The sequence below is a fragment of the Nelumbo lutea genome, chromosome 8, assembly GCF_056320005.1.
Source record: "Nelumbo lutea isolate HS-2025 chromosome 8, American lotus-T2T, whole genome shotgun sequence".
NCBI classification, from domain to species: Eukaryota; Viridiplantae; Streptophyta; class Magnoliopsida; order Proteales; family Nelumbonaceae; genus Nelumbo; species Nelumbo lutea.
In genome coordinates this window covers 14,457,974-14,478,519 of record NC_142691.1, presented here as the reverse complement: position 1 = coordinate 14,478,519, position 20,546 = coordinate 14,457,974, and the positions used below count along the sequence as shown (strand labels likewise).

General features: G+C 35.9%; 2 protein-coding genes across 3 annotated transcripts; both read right to left on the bottom strand.

Moving 5' to 3' along the window:
- Window positions 1-18: 18 nt before the first annotated feature.
- On the bottom strand, window positions 19-5,113 carry LOC148842901 (uncharacterized protein At2g34160-like). 2 transcript variants are annotated; one of them, XM_088958190.1, is made up of 6 exons: window positions 4,709-5,113; window positions 4,433-4,596; window positions 3,847-3,895; window positions 601-663; window positions 445-509; window positions 19-342 (listed from the first exon to the last, which is right to left on the bottom strand). In XM_088958190.1, exons 2-6 carry the CDS (start codon window positions 4,547-4,549, stop codon window positions 247-249), a joined length of 390 nt encoding a protein of 129 aa, XP_088814316.1. In that variant the 5' UTR covers window positions 4,550-4,596; window positions 4,709-5,113; the 3' UTR covers window positions 19-246. The 2 variants fall into 2 exon arrangements, with proteins under 2 accessions (XP_088814316.1, XP_088814317.1); XM_088958191.1 differs by having other exon boundaries at window positions 4,703-4,804.
- Window positions 5,114-8,877: 3,764 nt separating this feature from the next.
- Window positions 8,878-14,221, bottom strand: LOC148842900 (DEAD-box ATP-dependent RNA helicase 37-like). Its single transcript, XM_088956596.1, has 6 exons — window positions 13,012-14,221; window positions 12,838-12,921; window positions 11,646-11,888; window positions 11,166-11,333; window positions 10,855-10,968; window positions 8,878-9,982 (listed from the first exon to the last, which is right to left on the bottom strand). The coding sequence occupies exons 1-6, from the start codon at window positions 13,675-13,677 to the stop codon at window positions 9,392-9,394; spliced, it is 1,866 nt and encodes a 621-aa protein (XP_088812722.1). The 5' UTR covers window positions 13,678-14,221; the 3' UTR covers window positions 8,878-9,391.
- Between the last annotated feature and the right edge of the window lie 6,325 nt (window positions 14,222-20,546).

Here is a 20,546-nt window from a genome sequence, read left to right as displayed (position 1 = left end):
CAAAATAAGCTAAAAGAATGACAAAAATAACAAAATCGAATTTTGAATAGGCAAGTAATGTACGAATCTCGTTTCTACAGAAGAACCCACCACTATTATCACATCTACCAAACTCTTCTTACTGCTACTCATCAAATGACCATCGTCGTTCAGACACTCAGTCAAGTAAACTGATCGTTAAAAGCACATTTACCAGTATCAGCACATTGAAGGACAACAAACCCAAACAAAGTGAGCATCTGCCCATCAGCTCTGCTCCTCACCATCAGCTATATCCCTCTCTTCAGCAGCAGCAGCCATCAAGTCATCAAAGTTCTCAGTCTTCGCCAGTAATATCTCAATCTAAACACAGCATCATACATTAACACAAGTGTCTTAAAGATATATGGGACTTCAGGTGGACAACTAAAATACATCAGACATGTGAACCCCTAAACTTCTTACCTTTGCCTTTTGGATGGGTCGCCCCCTGGATTCATCCTTCATATCAACGGTTGATGTTGTGATCTCTGCATATGTTTAGATTTCATAGAAACTCAAATTTTAACAATCCAATGCCTGCTTATTAAAACAGTAGAAGGTAAAAGATTTAAGTCTCACTCTTTTCAACAGCCAGTCCATTATTTTTCAGGATCTCAGCAATAGTGACTACTGTTGCAATGGCTGCAGGAACACAAAAATACACAAACAAATCAAAAGAAAACTTTAAGTTGATAGCCCTTTCATTCAAATTTTCCAGCTAAATGCAGTTAAAATAAACAAACATGGACAACAAACAGGGTACCACTAGTCTAAACCATCCAGTCACATAATCATATAATGGACAACAAACAAGGTACCAGCTCATGGGATTTGGATGCATGAATCATGTTTCACCAATTCATACTATTTTAAGTCGTATCCACTGTTAAATTATTAGTGCTTAAACCATTTCTTACTACTTCTACGAATGACCTTCCAGTCATATACATGCCATTAGCCAACTCAAAGTGAATGGATTTACAACTATTTTTCACTCCATGACAAGGCTTGAAATAGATGGTCTACTGAAAAAGAGAAACCCAAGAGTGAAAATGATAGATTGAGGAACCCAAGGCCAATATTTCATAGTACTATTAACAATCTATTTTGGGGCTTGCTGACAGTCCCAACAGTCAGCAGTCTGTGCATTTGCCCCAAATCTCACGTCAACCTAATAAAAGGCAAAACCAATAATGAAATGCCTATAACATCTCTATGGTAAATAAATCCAGAAGGGATAAGCTGACATGTAACAGATAAGAACAGTAGCAAAAACTTCAAACACTAATGTTTGTATGATCAAGGCATACAAATATATGATTAAAATATTTCAATAACAGTTATATAACACAAATATATGATTAAAATAAATTAAAAAAATAAAAGAATTTTCTATATTTGATACAAAAAATTGCATTCATCTTGTACATTAGCTATTAATTTATTGTAAAATAAACTAGGAGATAAGAAAAAAGAAATATTATGTAGAAGTTCCCTCAAGAATCTGAGTGTCAAAATCCAACACATGTCTGATGCAGACACATCCACTTAGAAAAGTCCATGCAGCACTAGTGGTATTAGAAGTCATAAATGCATTAACAAATTCAAGGCTTCGAGAAAAAGGAAAAAAGGAACTCTAGACTTAAAATAGTAAAGCTGCATTTCTTTATAAACAAAGAACTGATTTTTTTTCTTCTGGTGAAAACAGCCAAAGACCAAAGAACCAGGATAAAACAGGGAGAAAAACAAGCCCTTCAATTTTTTGGATGAAATTCCAAAGACAAGCAATAAATCATTAACTCTATTGGAATTTATGAAGCAGGCAACTGACATAAACTCTCAATGTCGAATCACCATAACAAGCATAAGTTCAAGTCATTCTTTTCCTTTTTCTTAACATATGGACAAGGTGATACAAATAAATCAAAATGATTCCAAAAGGAATAAGCAGAGCAAGTGATGCAGGGCCAAAGGCATAGATGACAGAAGCAACCATACAATCTTCCAGGCATAGTCATAATACATAAGAAACTAAAATGGAAAACAACCAATTGCCTCCAAGAGACTTAAATCCAGGTTTGCATTAACCACCAGTAAGAACAGAAATAGTCATTAGTAAAAAAATTGTCAAAAGAATGTCCTTAAAAGTTAAAACATTTTTATTGCTAACTGAATATTTGTATTAATTTAGAACAGTAAAGTATTAAGTAGTAATACACAGCTCTCAAAGAGATCTAGGCCCCAATATCATTGTATGAGTACAAATAGACCCAATAAAGTTGCTCCCTAGATGCACCTGATTCACAAAAGTGCCGGCCAAAGAATTTGAAGGTCCAATTAACCCATCTAAATGAGGCCTCAACCTTTCTTGCTAACTTTATAATTTCCTTGATTACCTATTTGGACACCCAAAACACCTGACTGTTATTAATCATGCAATCCACTACCAGCATAAGGTCCCCTTGATCTGGCTTAGATACCTTTAACATTTAATCCTTGTAGGAGAGATGAGACTTTGGACGTCAAGGAGTCTCCAACCCCTAAAGAACATGATTTAAGTGCCACTATGGATCACAATCCACCCCGGAAGACCCCCCTTACCTCAAGGACCAGATTGCCAATAGGCACTCCCATCAAAGTTGTGTTATATTCTGTTACAGCTGGAGGGCGCTCATAATTATTGCAGTCACTTTCAAAGTGGACGAGGCTGCTGTTACATCCCACCCTCTAATAAGGTCATCCATCAACATAATTCTTTCCATTAAACATTCCAAGGTTTTACACTACCATGTATACAGTCTATTATTCCTTGATCCCAAACTGACCATAAACAGATTAACAGCTTCTAAGGGTGGAACCCACCTGAAACGAAATAGAGAATAGAAACATACCTAAATGAAAGGCACAAATAAGAGACAAGTAAATGGATATAGTCTCGCCAGTGGAATGGAACAGGACACGAATGGGGTGAAAGAAAGCTTTTAGGCCTCCTTTTTGAAGCATACCAAACATTTTAATCTTACCAAGCAAACCTCAACAGAGAACCTGAATCTTAGGAGGAACTGGCTTACTCCAGACCTTCATGATGAATGGGACAGCTGAAAAGGAAAATGTCTCAGAACGCTGAAGTACAATGCACAAGAGAAGAAATCCTCAAGAGGCAGTAGATCAAATTCAAACCACATCTAGAGCAGCAAACAGGTCCCACAAAAAAGAAGGTTATTAATCCCTACCTAAGGCCTCTTCTAAGCCCAATCCAAGCAACCCCATTTGGAGAGTTTACATTCTCATACTACATTTTAAAGAAGGTTATAAACCTAATAACAAAGAATAAAACCAACGCAGATAGACAGTTCTTGGGGGATCCTACGTGTGAACAGGGCTGATAACACCCATTAAACAGCTAACGCTAACGGTTAAGTTTTTAATGATCTCTTCCATGTCATAAGTTAGAACCTAGTGACCAAATATGGGCAAAATGTCCAAGGGGAGAACCAACAAGGGCATTAATTCACTACTTTAGACAAAAAATGAAAATGTTTGGACAAGGACAATGTCTTCCAACTTTCATGATATAAACCATTCTATGCCAATTTAATGCAACCTAAAGTAGAAAGTCATGACGTTATTTGATAATAGTTACAACAAAAGCATTGTTCACCGATCAAACTAACATCCCCACCTCATACATGTATACATCAAAATCATCCAGAGCATAAATTGTACCCAAACAGCACAAACAAGTGGCTGTATCAACAAGAGGGATGAGAAAATATCAAAAACAAAATAAAAGTTGAACAAGATGCAGGGAGAAAGGGATTATACCCATCCCGAGGGCGGAAAGCTCCACCTCATTGTGTTGCTGCATGTACCTCTGCGGAAACAAAAATAAAGACAAACCGTAATAATTAGATTGGCACCGATGGTAAATTTCTACAGAACAAGATACTGATGGCAAAAGGATGGTCATCATACTCTGTTCTATAAAAACAACATATGAAACAACTTCTGGAAGTTCCAGATTTATATACCGAAACCTTGACCCGGCGTCAAAAAAAAAATAACGCACATAATACGTAATCCAAACCCAAAACAACGAAAACCAAAACAAAAATATACAATCGGAACCAAGAATTCCAAAACCACTACTGGTAATATTGGACACGGTGATAGAGTGGAAGAACAAAGACAACCGTCAAAACTCAAAACTTGCAACTCCCTAAAAACAAACTGGAAGGCATCGAACACAATTTCTGAGTTAAATTTCAAACAAAACAAAGAACAACTGATTAAGTGATCTGAAACGGAGACAACCAATGAACTAGTGAACAAAAGACACAGGAACGCTGAAGAGGAGAGATTCTAAAACTAAAACACAATCAACAAGAGATTCAGACCGAGTAGGTTTTACCTTCGCGAGGTTGACGTAGAAGAAGAGGGGCTTCTTCGTGTTAGAGACTTGAATGCGGTTCTTTTTGTGCGAATCGGAGATTGCCAGGTTATTCACTCCTTCTGTGACCTCCTCCATCGTAAAAAATAGAAGAAGAAAAAACCTAACCCTAAGGCTCTTCTTTTCTGATAGAAGAAAAAAAAATTTTAAGGGATCAGAGAGACAAATAGAACAGAAGAAATTGCGAGACGGATACAGATTAGAAGAGTAATTGAGTAAAAAAGGTCAAACCTTTACCTTAGCTTCACTTAAATAGCGGGAAACTTTGTACCCTCACACTTTCTCTTTCCTCTTTGTGCTCGATAAGGAGGGAATTCGTTTTCTCTCCCTATCCCCTCGCTAGGGTTTCTTGACATCGTCTTCGAATTAAACCACGATGTACCGGACCGGACCGGGCTCAAGATATTAAAACTCCATTATGTCTCGTGCATTTTTATGATTTAGGGTTACATTTTGGGTCGGACCAGTCTAACCCAGCCCACCCTGGGTTAACCCAAAATACCACCTTCTCAGCCCGAGATGCTATATGTATTTGGTGTTTGGCCCATTTGTTGTAAGGCCAAGCCCAAGTAGAATTGAGAAGAACAGAATAATGCAACAACCAGAACCAAGAGAAATGTATCTCTCTATTTCTACGGTTTTAGGAAAAATGACGGGAGATTCAACACTTACCTAATAGTCACTTATGTTATGTTTGGATAAGATTTTGGTTTGGAGCTTTGGGCCGTCACAAACAAAATTAAGCCGAAAAATATGTCATCCAATTTATTGGTCAAAGCACTTCTGGCATCATGCCTTTCCACAGCATAGTTTATTTTCTCCTTAAAAATTTTACAATCTCAAACCAAAACACTTCTAAGCCCCAAACCATTTTGTAAATTTGGGGTATCGTGCTATTGGGACTTAAAATTACAAATCCTAAATTTTATTCAAATACAACAGTTTATGACACCACAACATAACTCAATTCGGCCAATTATTGGCTCATGTTTGTATGAAAAATAGGGGGTGTTCATGGTTTGGTTGGCTTATTTTTTAAATTGAATTAGGGTTATCGGTTTTTGGAAAACTGGTAACTGAAACTGAATCGAAGCCGATCGATTAACCATTGGTTTGATTCATCGGTTTGTCAGTTTTTATTATTTACAATATATATTATAAATATATAATAAAACACTAGAAATGTATATATAATATTATATTTTCAATAATAAATAATATATTATATATTATAAATATATATTTATATATAATGCATATTTATTAATTTATAATATATAAAAATATAAAATATGTGTAAATATACATAAAATATATAAATATATGTATACTAGTCGATTTGATTAACCAGAATCGAACTGGTATCTTTGATTTTTTAAAATACTAAACCGACCAATTCGGCGACTAAACGAATTTTCAGTTCGATTTTTCTTGCTCACCCTAATGAAAAAATCAAACCCATGAATGAACGTCTATGCATCAATACGTTGTGCTATTTTGAGCTTTATCCAACCTTAATCCTTTGGCCTTTACTTCTACGGTCAAGGTAGAAAGTATAAATAATAGCATAAATAAGTAAATAAAAGAGTAATGCTTGTTGAAAATTCACTGGGTAATGCTTGTGTATAGTCTTATCTTTTTCTCAGAACCCCGACGAATCCAATCAGACTAACTCGCCCCTAACTTATACAGTTCTACCTATACAATGTGAGACTTTTATGAGGTGTTCAAAATTGTGTTTATCTCATGGATTATTGTGTATTTAGTGTAGTGTGAACAAGACTGGTCTATAATATATTGTGGATCAGCCCCATCTATAGTTCAATTTCTCTTCAACATGAATTTTCCCATATAAAGTTGCACTTGTTCAATACCCATTTTACAACTTTCTACTGATACGGTACATCACACCTCTCCTTTTTTGCCCTACATCCTTTTACCATTCAAAGATAGCTCTTTTCCTCCACTGTTGTGCTCCATCACAATGAAAGAATTATGTTTTTTATATTTTTTATTTTTCTAGTTTTAAATAGTTCAATAATTTTTTAAATTACAAGAATTATGTTTAATTTTAGTCTTGAATATTAATTTCCTAATGTTTTTACCAATAAAATAATTATTTTTACTCTATTTTAAATTATTTTGTTCCTAATTTTGTTAATATAAATTTAACAATGCATTTTCCAATTTAATTTGGAAGTAAAGTATAAAAATTATTCATTTATGATAGACTGTATAAATCATTTCATAAAATGTAAGTAAAATGCATGGAATCAAATAAGTCGCATAACCTGTCTATAAGGACCAATTCATCCATGTTATAGAATAACCTCTTAATTAAGCCAATTTAATATGACACTAAAACGATAACGATGATTTAATTGATGATAAAATAGAATCCTAGTTCACAACAGTGATTCAGGTGATGATGAAGGAAGCTCATAATTTAAGCTAAACTAATCCTCTAAGTCAAGCCACTAATGACAAGCAAGCTGAGAAAGGAAATAAAACTTTATGAATTTAATACAATTGAATTTACTTGAATAAGAAAGCAAATACACAACAGTTGAATTTACTTAAAAGGAGTTCTTGATGTTCTTTCCACCGCCTGCTCAATAAAACACGTCCTAATTCAAAATAATCATAATCCTACATGGGCAACATGCAGAACCAAGGTGGAACTAGGGCCGAAATATGCTGTTGGAATTTATAAATTATAATAACAAGTTACCACTATCGAGTTCGGCTTCAAGCGCAATGGCATAGATCATGAAAGGATATGATCTGAAAAATAAGGTAATAGGCAGAACAAACAGGTAAAAAATGTCCCCAACGCATAAGGAAGTTCTGCTTTTTCTTAAGGCTCAATTTGGAAAGAGTATAAATGCAAATATATACAGTGTATATATATATAAAATAATACAAAATATAAGGTTTTACAGCCTAGTTTTACACTCACAAACACACTACTGTCCCTATATTTGCATCTCTTGGAGGCAATAGAGACTTCATCAGAAACAACCACCACAGCAACAGAAGTTCCATCGTCGTCCGGGTTTCATCGCAATGAAACCCACAATACTGAGGAAGAGTTCTTGATGCCCAACATCAGAATTGATTATAAAAATGCTCAACAGATGAATCAAAGTCATCACATCGAACAGAAGTATTGCAACATGTTCAGAGGCCAATGGGTTTACGTCCCAGACGAAAAACCACTTTATGAAGCAACCCAGTGCCCATTCCTGAGCGACCAAGTGAGCTGCCGAAGGAACGGGCGAGCAGATTTTGAGTACGAGAAGTGGAAGTGGGAAGGTAAAGACTACAACATTCCGAGGTAAGCAATTAACATGAAGCCAACTTCAAGATTTCTCTGTCGCAATAACTTCAATCCACACCCGTGTGAACGTACTGCCAAATGAAAGCCCTCTGTCCGCTGGTGGCTTACAATTTGACTGACACCGATGTTGATTGAGCACGCCGATGCTTGTGGAGTAGAGTTCGATGGGAAAGAAACAAAAAATGGGAGGGACGAGTGACAAAGTTCGAACTTTTGTCATATTTTGTGTCCGGTTCAACCGGCCACTTCAGTTAACGATCAAAGGCCTGTTAATGTATCTTCACTGTCACCCAACCGACATGATCACCTCTCATTGGGGAATTCAAATCTGCCCAGTGTATTCAAAACATTTTCCAATGATAATATCAGAACCGATGATATCAGAAAAAGTTCCGAATACATAGAGAAGATGTACCATGAGGCATTGTGAGGCGGAGATGTCTCCTCATCGACGGGTTCACGCATCCGACGACTCTCAAGGTGAATAGTCCATAGAATAGGCCAACAAAAGTCCAGATTTTATTTGGTATTCAACACAAGCAGTAAATGATCAGTTTGCCAAGTTCTGGATGCATGTGCAGTTCGGTATCAATCATTATTTAAATTCTTAAGACCCAGTTCGGAAGGAGACAGTATAAATACAAGGCTTTGCACTCTACAATTCTACATATACTCCTTCCAAATTGAAACTATGACTTACTTTCGAAAGAGTACAAATACAAATTTGTAGAGTGTAAAAATTGCATGATTTTGTAATGTATTTGTACTGTACATATTTATATTTTTACACTTTCTAAATTGAGCTTAGAGAATACTTGCCATTACAAATCGATATAGAAAATAAGGTTGCATTTGGTTTTGAAAGAATAGGTTGGTAAAGGAAGGGAAAGGGTAGGGAATTCTTTCAAACCAAATACAGCCTAAAAGTTTTATACCATCACCCGAATTCTTCATTTGTGAACTGCTCCCATTAACCAGATGGAGCATGTTCAAATGAGATGAACAGGGGATACATTGAAAAAGGTAACAAAATAAAAAAGCAAAACAAACTAAAAGTCGACTTGAATTTGCCAAAAAATAGCCAGGAAAACATATATACTGAAGTTTTACAAAATCTCAACTAGTCTTGACTACAACCAGCTAATGGCACAAGTATGAACAGCGAAGACAAGAACTGTCGTATTGCCAACTCCAAAAGAAGCAGCATTTTGGTCTGAGTACAACAGTTGGCAACTATAGAGAATAGACAAAAAAATGCCACATAAAAAAGCCACAACCCAGTGGTTTCCATAAAGATCACCATTTTCATCTCTCTGTTCATCCTGTAATCAACTACTGTGTATCTGTATAGTATACCATGCCCCTACCATATCCTAATATACTGCTTAAAGAAATGACATAAAACAAAACTGTCATAGGAAGGATACTGCTTTAAGGACTACATGTCATATCCTAATATACTGCTTAAAAATATTCACACCACTGTCATGAGAGGAATACCGCTTAGAGGACTGTATGTGTCATATACTAAATCTATTATAGAAATTTTAGAAAAGATTGTCAAGAGAGAGGAAGGGGCATTAGTCCCAACCACTAGCCACAACAGGATCATGGTTGAATCCATACACATGAGAAGTGGTCGAATAGGGACCATCACCAGCATCACCAGGTCCAAAACTATAAGAATTGTAGTAACATTTCCCACCCCTTGGAAGAGCATCACCAGCTCCACCAGGCCCAGACCTATAAGAATAGTAGTAACAGTTCCCACCCCTTGGAGGGGCATCCCTCCGGTAATCATGGCCTCCAAACCTACCACTACCATACTTGCAACTCCTTCCACCCCCACCATAAAATGATGACCTCTCGCTTTGCCTCTCAGCATATTGACTGAGCCAGGCAGGGACCTCCTGATGTGCTTCCTGCATGAGTTCGGACAGTGCCTTTGCTATGGACCGATTCCCTTCATTAAAGAAGGCTGTTGCCAGGCCAGACTTACCAGCACGGCCCGTCCTTCCTATTCGGTGAACATAATCATCTATGTCTTTTGGCAAGTCAAAGTTGATTACGTGAGAAACGTGAGGAATGTCTAAACCTCGTGCAGCCACATCTGTTGCTACCAAAATTGGAGTATGCCCACACTTGAAGGATCTCAGGGCCTTTTCCCGCTCCTAAAATGGACAAGACAAGAAATAGCTTGCATTAAAAAAACCAATCTAAGAAAAGCCAAAACACCCATATAAGTAACTCAAGGCTCAACATTTTATAACCAGGTATAAAACTTATTAACATATAAATGCAACTAATATGCAAAGTAGCATGTAGTTGTATTATTGAAAAAATTGGAGCACACTGACCAATAGTAAATGTTATCCATATATGATATGGTTGCCAAGTATTATGAGGGGAAGTAGCCTAATCATGTCTGAGTATTAAATGTTTGTTCATTAGGAAACCACATGGATTGCACCAATGCCATCTAAATCCTTCTATTCTCAAAAACTGAGAGCATAAAAATTCATCTTTTGAAATGGTTCCATTACATGTCAGTAAATAAAAACAGAATTCAGATTTAAAGCAATTATAACACTTCAAAGTTGTTCTAATCATGAAGTCATTTTCTATTATGATGTGCAATCAAATCATAAAGCAAAATAAACCATTTTTATCCCTCATAGTTCTCAAAAACCCAATTTCTTAACAGAAAGCTACAAATAAAAAACAGCCCAGAGCTTTACAAAATGTTAAAAATCTATGCAACATTATAGCTCCAACTCATCATCATCATCCAAGCCTTATCACAACTATATGGGGTCAGCAACATGAATCGGTTTTACCATTCCATTCTGTTCAACGTCATGTCCATTGTTAAATTACTCTAACCCCTAAACCCATCTCCCCCAGAAATTACAACAAGAAAGAAAAATAAATTCATCACACTGGTGACAGAAAGCTTCTACAATAGTTGAGGTTGCAAAGCATAAAGGACATTGAATGCAAGCATATGACAGACAGACAGTGAAAGATGGATAGTTCTACTAACCACTTGCACTTTGTCACCATGTATTGCTGTTGCAAGGAAACCATTTGTAGAAAGCCAATATTCTAACGAGTCTGCTCCTTTCTTTGTCTCAACAAAAACTAATGTTAATGTTTGCTGCAAAACAGATAATATAGTAATTATTACCAAAGAAGAAAAATGTTTTGTATTTTATAGATTATATCTCTAACAAGAGAAGACATTTTCCCCAATCATCTATTGAAGAAAATAATGGCAAAAGTGCAGGAAGGTGCCCACATACAAAAACCAGTTCATTACAGGCAATGCAATTTCAGAAGGGAAGATCACTATACCTTTCCATGGGTTCCATTTACACTTTGGGCATGAAGAAGATCCAATAGATAGCTTCTCTTGTCCTTTTCTTGAACAAATTCAACTCTTTGAGAAATTAGGTCAGTGCTTGAACCAACCCTTCCAACAGCCAGGAAAATGTAATTTGAAAGAAAATCAAAGGCTAATCTCTGCGAAGTATATAAGAAATTAATTAGGCACACATAGGTCAAGAAAATTGAATAGAATAATTGTAATGACAGCATAATGATACAACAAGAAGCACTAAGGTCACTGGTTAGCTAATGGTAGTATGCATAGTGTGCAGATTGCAAAATGTAATAGCTATTTCAACCTCAGAAGATCACGATCAAATGCCTACACGCATCTTGAATTCTACATCAGCCAAATGCTTAACCAAAATGTAGACAAACATATGCTTTACCAACAAAAAGTCTAGTGGCTTCTTTCCAGAAAGAAAAGGATACGATAAAGCAACAGACCTGTATCTCATTTGGAAAGGTGGCACTAAATAGCATTGTCTGCCTGACACCTGGTGGAGGCATGTCCATCTGCTCAACAATCCGACGGATCTGGGGCTCAAAACCCATGTCCAACATTCGATCAGCTTCATCCAAAGCAAAATACTTTATCATTCTAAGTGAAACCTTTGTTCGCTCAATCAAATCCACCAAGCGTCCGGGAGTAGCAACTAGGATATCAACACCCTTTTCCAAATCACGCAACTATAAAATTAAAAACCAAGGATCAGAAGAACAAATTCTGTGTCTATAGTCTCAATGATTTGCATGTTTATCCAAAGACAAGCTCATTACCAAAAAAATGCATATGGAGAAAAAAGACTCAAGCGGTAATAACTCAAGATAAACAAGGAATTTGCAACAAGGGGTTGGCAATCAAGAACAGAGGGGACAAGAAACAGGGGATTGACATTTCGCAAAACCATAAAATAAATTTGCCCTGTGTGATCTTTATCTAAAGAGACATCCACAAAGAGAAATAACTCAAAATAATAAATAATCTATATTCTATCAAAAGAATGGCTTTATAATAAACTACAAAACAATCAAGATTTAGACCTCCAATGGATTCAGCTGGTAATTGCATGCCTTTATATTTGCTAATATCTATTTAGGATCACTTTGGAAGGGCAGAAGATTGAGCTGTACTTCCTTCACAGGAGAGCCACTTTTTTGGCTGAATGACAATGTAGTTGGGCTTTCCTGGTTTTTCATCAAACATAGTTTAAAGGTTGTCCATGTAAGGCCCACCTGACAAAGCCGGAAGCCGCTGCCTAAAAGCCCTCCCAAACAGACCAAAGAGATGCATGCCCCGAGTTCACTCCAAAATGACAAATAAAAATAAATGATAAACAAATATAAGATCCAATAACCTTATTGGTTAGTTCCTTTTCGTTTTCTTCCTCTGATGATTAAATATGCAAATGCAATAGAATGTTTATTATGAATATTCAAAAAGTTGAAATAAACAAGTGTAATTTATGAGGTAGTGTTAATAGCAGTCTAAGCCTGTCAAGCAGCACAAGTAAATGCTTTACTCAATGCATGTTAATGCCAAACATTTTCATCCACACAAACAAGAGAATACAGATTATTGAAACAAGGCAACTAAACAAGAATGGAAAGACTTTGAAATTGACAGAAGCAAGAAGACCTGCTGAAACACTGGAGCTCCTCCATAGGCAACAACAACCCTCACCCCTGTCTGATAAGAGAACTTCTTGGCCTCCTCGTGTATCTATACAATCACAATTTCGAATCGGATACTTCAAGAAATATTCTCTAAAGTGAAACAATTCCAAAATCAAATAGTTATCGGACAATGCACCTGACAAGATAACTCTCTGGTTGGGGAGAGAACAAGAGCAAGAGGGCAGGCTGTCCGTGCTCCATGCGGTGGCATCGGCTGCTGCATCCAGTTCCTCATGATCCCACTAATGATGGGGAAACAAAATGCTGCCGTCTTTCCCGACCCTGTCTGCGCACAAGCCATCAGGTCCCGCCCGGCAACGGCAATGGGAATTGCGTGGCGTTGAACGGGGGTCGGTTTGACATATTTACATCTCCGAATGTTCTCACTCAATGCATCCCCGAGATCGATCTCGGCAAACGTGTTAACCGGCGGGGGCACATTAGAGCCACTTGTCTCAACAGGAATGTCTTCGTAAGCATCAAAGTTAATTCCACCACCACCGGTCTCGTCCTGGGAAACCTCCAAATCAGCAAATTTATCAGCAACATCAAATGGGTTTGTCTCATGGCCTCCTCCCCTCCAGCGGTCCCCCCATCTACACCTCCCTGACCTTCTAGATTCTCTACTCCCGGAATGGTTCAATTGAGAACCAGGTAAAGTTTCATTAGAGGAGGGAATCTGAGATGATACGGGTGTGGAAAAACTCTTGTTTCTGAGATGAGGAGGAACATAGCAAGCGCGAGTGGGGCGAGAAGAGCCAGAAGTCTTCTCCAAAGCCTCATCAGCCAAAGACAGAGTCATAATGATCAATGATAGATTCTGAATCCTAAACCCCAGAAACGTTACTACCGATATCCAAAGATTCTGAATTCTAACCCTTAAAAACACTTACAATTCCGGAAACCTTCAACTACAAAAGTGAAAACTCTGAAAACTCCGGAAGTTTTCCTACAGAAAGGCAGTCAGACCCAGTTCAGTTGCTTCGACGGTTCTACTCTGCTTCTATAGCTAATGACGAACTGAGAAACCCTGAAACTAGTGGGACTCTAGTATGACTTTTTACAAAACTCAAAAACGACGTTAGAGAGATCAAACCAGGAAAGCTGCTATTGTTATCCTTATCCGACAATGTCGCAATGTATAGAGCCTTGCAGATTTATATAAACCCTAGAAGTAGCAGTAGCAGTAGCTATGGTGTTTGCTTTTCTTATGCTTTTCGTAAACCCTAGAATAAATATCATTCCGGCTCGAGGAAGAGAGTGGGATGCGTCATGCGAGAAGTGAGAGAGTTTTCAGGAATTGGAGATCATCACGAATGCGCGCTTTTTTTCACCGGAACGAAGATGTGTATTTTAGTTATTAATTAATTAATAATTACGAACGAACTGTTATGGTGAACGTGGGATATCTGTAGGTTTTGCATCAAAATTTTATGTCCGTACATCCTAGCCTCTCTCGTTGAGGAATGTATAGATGTACGACCAGGATCTGCGTGGAGTACCAAATCTCCTTAGCTCGTTAACATTCTATACATCACGCCTTTGAAAAGCACCTCGCGCTTTAAAGGTAAAGGATACGGGACTACCGAGATCGGTAGTCACACCGCCACTTCTAAATGTGCATTGGGAATATTTCCGTACTTACATGTTTTTTAATGCGAGATATTCTCAATGCACAGTTTCAAATGGCGTGATGACGGAGTGAGCACTGTCTTGTGAGTACGGAATCCATGTTCGAACCTACCACGGAAGAAATATTAATTAAAATTTTAATAGAAAAGAAAGAACGATGTACGGTCGATTACGGGGAACCGAAGATCTCCTCTGCAGGACTGCGAGTCTGCGACGTTTCCTTCTCTCCGCATGTTTCAAATGACGGAAATGCCCATAAAGCGGGAGATCGTGATATTGTGAACGTGAAGAGGATATGAGAGGTTCTATTATTCCAGCGTGTCGGCTTTTCATTGGATGAAGTGAAATGGAGTTCAGATCTTGTTATTTTTGTTTCTTTTTTGAAGCATCAAGGCAATTGAAACAGACACGTAGGATAACACGTCAAGGTAGTTTCACGACTACGGAGAGACTTCGAATCCTGTACAGTCGGCTCGAATGTTGGACCAATTATGATAAGCCACGTCAGCTACATGAAGAGTAGTCTGAGTAGATTATATATCAGGATCTTTTTCTCCTGGAGCGCGCCTCACATCCACATCCCACAACATCCCTTGAATAATAAATACAAATGCTCATGTGCAGTCAAAACATACTGTGATGTCCGTGTGAAAAGCACTTTGTAAGGAGCATATCCGGACTCCACGCCGAGGTGGTGTATAATTGGCCTTCGTGTATATAAATACAACTCGATCGTGGAGAAGAAATATAACAAACATGGATTCTTAATCCTACATCATTAAGGAATCCATTTGCTAAGTGGAGATCATGGAATATTCCACATGGGAAATTATTTTTTATAAGTAAATAAACTATAATTAACAAAAATCAGAAACAAACCGTTGTATACAAGCTGGAGGACTATCTATTATGAAAAGTTAACATCCAAAAAACTTAGAATGGGCAGCCCAATTATAATCCCTAGCAATATAACAAAACTTTATAACTGATAAAACTGAAAATAAGGCTGAATTTGAAAGTAATGTAAATCAAGATCAATGTAAATATTTATGTCAGTTTGATTTTGTTAGTGTTTGAAAGGATTATAAATCAAAACTGACATAAAACTCCCCTCCGATTCAGTTTGGATGGAGTGGAGTTTTATGTTGTAAATTGATGTAAAATTTCATTTAAAGTATAGTTTTACATCAATTATCGAAATAAATACTACATCGATAAAATCAATGTAAAACTCTACTTTTCTTATCACGTTTTTTGAAATTCAAACAGTTCGAAGTAAAACATCAATGATGACATTTTTACATTAGTTCCAAACACAGCCTAAAGACTGAATTTTGTCCACACAACAAAATAACTTCCCACAACAAGGTAGGAGAACCTTTACACACACACAAAACACAATTGTCTTGGCATTGAGAAAACTAAGATAAAATTCCAACCATGCTCTTTAGCAAAAGTTCAGCCATTTAAGTCGTTACACTGAAGTAGGGTGGCAAATGGGTGGATTGGTTGGGTTGGGTGAGGGTTGAGTATCAACCCACCCACATTGACCCTTCGCTACCCTATTTATTGGTAGGGTTGTAATCGGATTGAACTTGGATGGAATGCATTCTATCAGATTAATGATAGCATACACCCAAATTTGATATGAAATCGATCGGATATAAAGACTTGGACTCGAATCTAAATCGTAATAGATTAAGATTTAATCCAACTCCGCTATAAGTTTTCTAAAATACCAAAAAAATAAAATTATTTATTTTTAACCTTTATATATAATAAAATTAATATCAATATAGCACATTAAATTTAATATATATAATATTTTTATAATTTTAAATATAATTATATAAATCTTATATATTAAAATCAATAAATATTATATTAATAGAATTAATATTTTAATCGGATCGGATGGGGTCAAATTCGAATCCAGTTTGATTAAAATATATAAATTCACATGCAATATAATATATAAAATATATTTTTTATAATTTTAAATAAATTATATAAATCTTCTATGTTAAAATTAATAAATATTATATTAATCAAACTTAGATTTTAATCGAATCAGGTGGGATCAAATTCGAGTCCGATCCAATTACACATTTTAATCGAATCGGATGTCGGATCGAGCCTCGGGTTTTCGGGTATCATTGACGGGCCTATTTATTGGGTCTTGGTGGGTCACAACCCACATTTACCTTGACCCACTCTAACCAACAACCCATATGACCCGTTAATCCAAGGCAAGTATTAAGAAAATATAAATATTTTAACCAAATAAAATATAAATATTAAGAAAATTGTTAAAAATATTAAAATACCAATATTAATAAAAACACAAAATTTTAAAAAGTAATAAAGACAAAATTGACATAAATTTGCAGGAAAATGAAAATAATAAGATTAAAAAAAACATATATAGTTTTAAAAAGTAGAAATTGCATAAAACACCTAAATTGACAAAAATAAATAAAAATCATTATATATGTCAACCCAAAACTCGTGGAAAATTAAAAATGATAAAAATAAAAAAAAATCAACTAGTAAAATAAAATTGTATAAAAACACATATATATATATATATATATATATATATATATATATATATATATACAGGAATTTGCAGGAAAATATAAAAGTTACAAAGCAAAAAATTATATAAGTTGCAAAAAATTGCAAAAAAAAGCATAAGTTATAAGAAAATACATAAATTGTAGCAAATGTAAAAAATACAAACAAATATAAAATGCAGAAAAAATAATAAGGATTATAAAACAACAAAAATTACAAATAAAAATACAAGATATTGTATAAATTGAAAAAAAAAACAACAAAAATTATAAAAGTGTTGAAAATGCAGACTGTGCTCTACAACATTTGGTTTAAACCAGATCTTCAACCTTCGTCGCTGGCTGTCGATGCCATTGCAAAAAAAAAAAAAAAAATCATAGAATATACTATGGCCTTGGTCTATAATGGCAAAAAGACCAGATTCGATGCGAATTCAACCTGAGTCATCAGCTACATTGTAGTCGCAAAAACATAACTCTCAGTCACCTGCTCTCTCTTCCATTGGAGATGAAGAATAAAAACACAAACATCAATAGAGCTATTCGAACCATTGTTTGTAATCGTCGATTGTTGCTACATATCCCTACTTTCTCCTATCAATGGTGAAGAATAAAAGCACAACCCTCGTGGAGCTATTCAAACTTAGTTTGTTAATTGCCAACCACCACTCATCTCTCTTCTCACTCCTTCCGTTAGTGGTAGAGAAGAAAACTTCAATCTTCATGGAGGTATTCGAAGTTTCGAACCTCAGTTCGCTAGTCGCTGGCCACCGTTACATCTCCTTTCACCCTTCAATTATGCAAAGTTGCAAACCAAACCCTTTCCCTTCATTCAATCATTAATGTTGTGACCCAATGGGTACCTTTGGCCCAACCCCACCTTGACCCTTTTCCCTTGACCCAAATGGATCACTCGACCCATATTGACCCACATAAGAGATGGGTGGGTCAAATGCATGGATGGCAACGATTCTGAAATTAACCCCCATCCCTGCCCTCGATTCTTGCTGAGGATAAAATTTGTTCTCCATCCCCGATCCCCAATGGGGATGGGTTCCTCGTAGGGACCCGAATCCCCAAAATTTTTTAGATGATAATATTTTTTGAAAAATAAATTTGCTTAAGATAAATAAAAAGTTTAAATTATAAATAACATTTTAAATATATTTTGATATATAATATAAATAGTATATGTTTAATATATATATATATCACATGCTTAACGGATTTCCCTTTTCTTTTCATTGTGTAAGATAAGTAGATGATTGTTCCTTTTGAATCTTCAGGTGTTTGTTCGACTGGAAGTTGGCCCCTTAACATAGGGTTGTCAACAAAATCACAGGCCCAAAAGCGTCGTAGTAAACTTGAAATTTAAGTTAATAATCAAACCGGTTATGTTGAAAACATTTGTTTTTATTTAAATAGTAACTGAAAATTTAAATTTTAATAATAACCTTACTAAAATTAATAAAAAAATACTAAATAATTTACATGCTAAAAGATTAAACACTTTTTACTAATATTATCTTTCAAATTTGCCATTTTAGATAGATAATGTGATAAAAATTATAAGAAAATTAAGAAAATAGTATGCATACTTAATAAAACAATTGGTTTTGGGCCTAAATTAGTTTGGGACATGTGGGAACAGGAACAGGCCCAATCATTTATTTCGAACAAAATCATGGAACTAGAACTGTTATAACCAGTTCGGTTTGTTTGAATCCATTGGGTAAACCCAAACCATTGACAACCCTGTTTCAAAAATAAGCAACATGGGAAGCCCAGTGGTGCGGCAAGTCTGGTATTTCTTTTTCTTCTCCCCTCGGATATACTTTACAACCCATTGCTAATCTTCAAAGTTTGGCTATTGTAGGGTATGATTTTGTTGTGGGATGTTGATTTTAGACTCACACACTTCTAAAGGAATGTCAACCATGTCATTATAGGCGCATTATTAGGAGTTCTTGTTGTCAATTGTTGTATCAAGAACGACTGTGATCATGCGAGCCAATAGTCTTTTTATATGCTAAAAGTTTTTCAAAGGCTACATTTCTTTATTCTTATTGATATTCTTGTTTTTTTTTTTTTTTTGTTTTCCCCTCTCCTTCTTCCCCTTCCATTTTTTTTGAAGAGCTTTAGCGTAGTGTTTTTAGGTTTCCATTTGTTATTTCTTCCTCCCCAAAACATTTTATGTGGAGGTACTACAACCCTAAATTTCATTCGTGCATAAAAAAGACGTACCTCACATAGAATGTAGGTAAGTGATTGATAAAAATTGCAAACATCCTTGAAGGACCAGGCACCTTAAACTTTTTTTACATGTTAAAACTTAAATCTTGGAATTTAATTTATGGAAAACAGAACCATATAAGGAGTGCCTAGGAGTCTTGCCTCGAATAGAACCCATTAGGGAGATGGATCAAATAACTTAATAATGAAAAAGAAAAAGAATTTCATATGGGGACAATGTGCTAGAGGTTCAAAGATATTATTATCTATGTGTAAGTGTTGAAGGTTTATGTATTGTGAAGTTGGTTTATGACCCTTTTACAGGTATATGGTTCTTAGTCATGGTTGTTGTCCTCTACATGTTCTTTTTTACATTTAGTAATAATAATAATTCATTTTTTGTTATCTTCTTGTTACTTGATTATTTTTAGAAAAAAAAAACTAAATAGTTTTTAGGTAAATGAATGTGTTGTAATTCTAGAAAAGATGGATGCCAATCAATTCAGTGAATTCCAATTTATTTGGAGCTTCAAAATTCATTGACTGAGCTGAAACTTAGCATAAGCAGACTTGGGTTAGGTCCTGATTCCACACTAGCAAGCTGAATTGGTGTGTACAAGACATTATTTACTTGCTTGTTTCTCAGTATATCTCTAAATGTCAATTGGCCAAATTGAAGTAGGAAATATATGATCTAATATATGGTGGAGTGGAGGCATGTTGAATAAGGTGTTATTAAATTAAGGGTAAATCTCTTAAACTATTCCTATTGTTTAGCATATTGACATGTGGTACCTTATTGTTTAGCAACAGCTCCCTTCTGTTAATTTTCTGTCCGACTCCCTTCACATGTGACATCACGTGAGTATTAATTATTTTAAAATTTCTAAAATATCCTTATTTTAAAACACACTGGTGACAATTGCAGTGACCACAGAAACACCATGGCCACCTCTAGGATGACGAAACACCACCATGTGGCAAGGTAGGCCTTATCCGTCATGTCAGGATCGGTCATGATTGTAGCCGGGTTAGAGTTGATGAGAATCTTTTTCTATCCTTCTTCCTTAAGAGCCTTGCATGTTTGGGTGTCGGAGTAGTCGAATTTGCAAGCTTAACCGATAACAATGGGTAAAACACCGAGTATCATGATCTTCTTCAGGTCAGTCCACTTCCCTGTCGGAGACCCACTGAAGGAGCCATTCCTCGAAATCATTTCTTCTTATAGGCA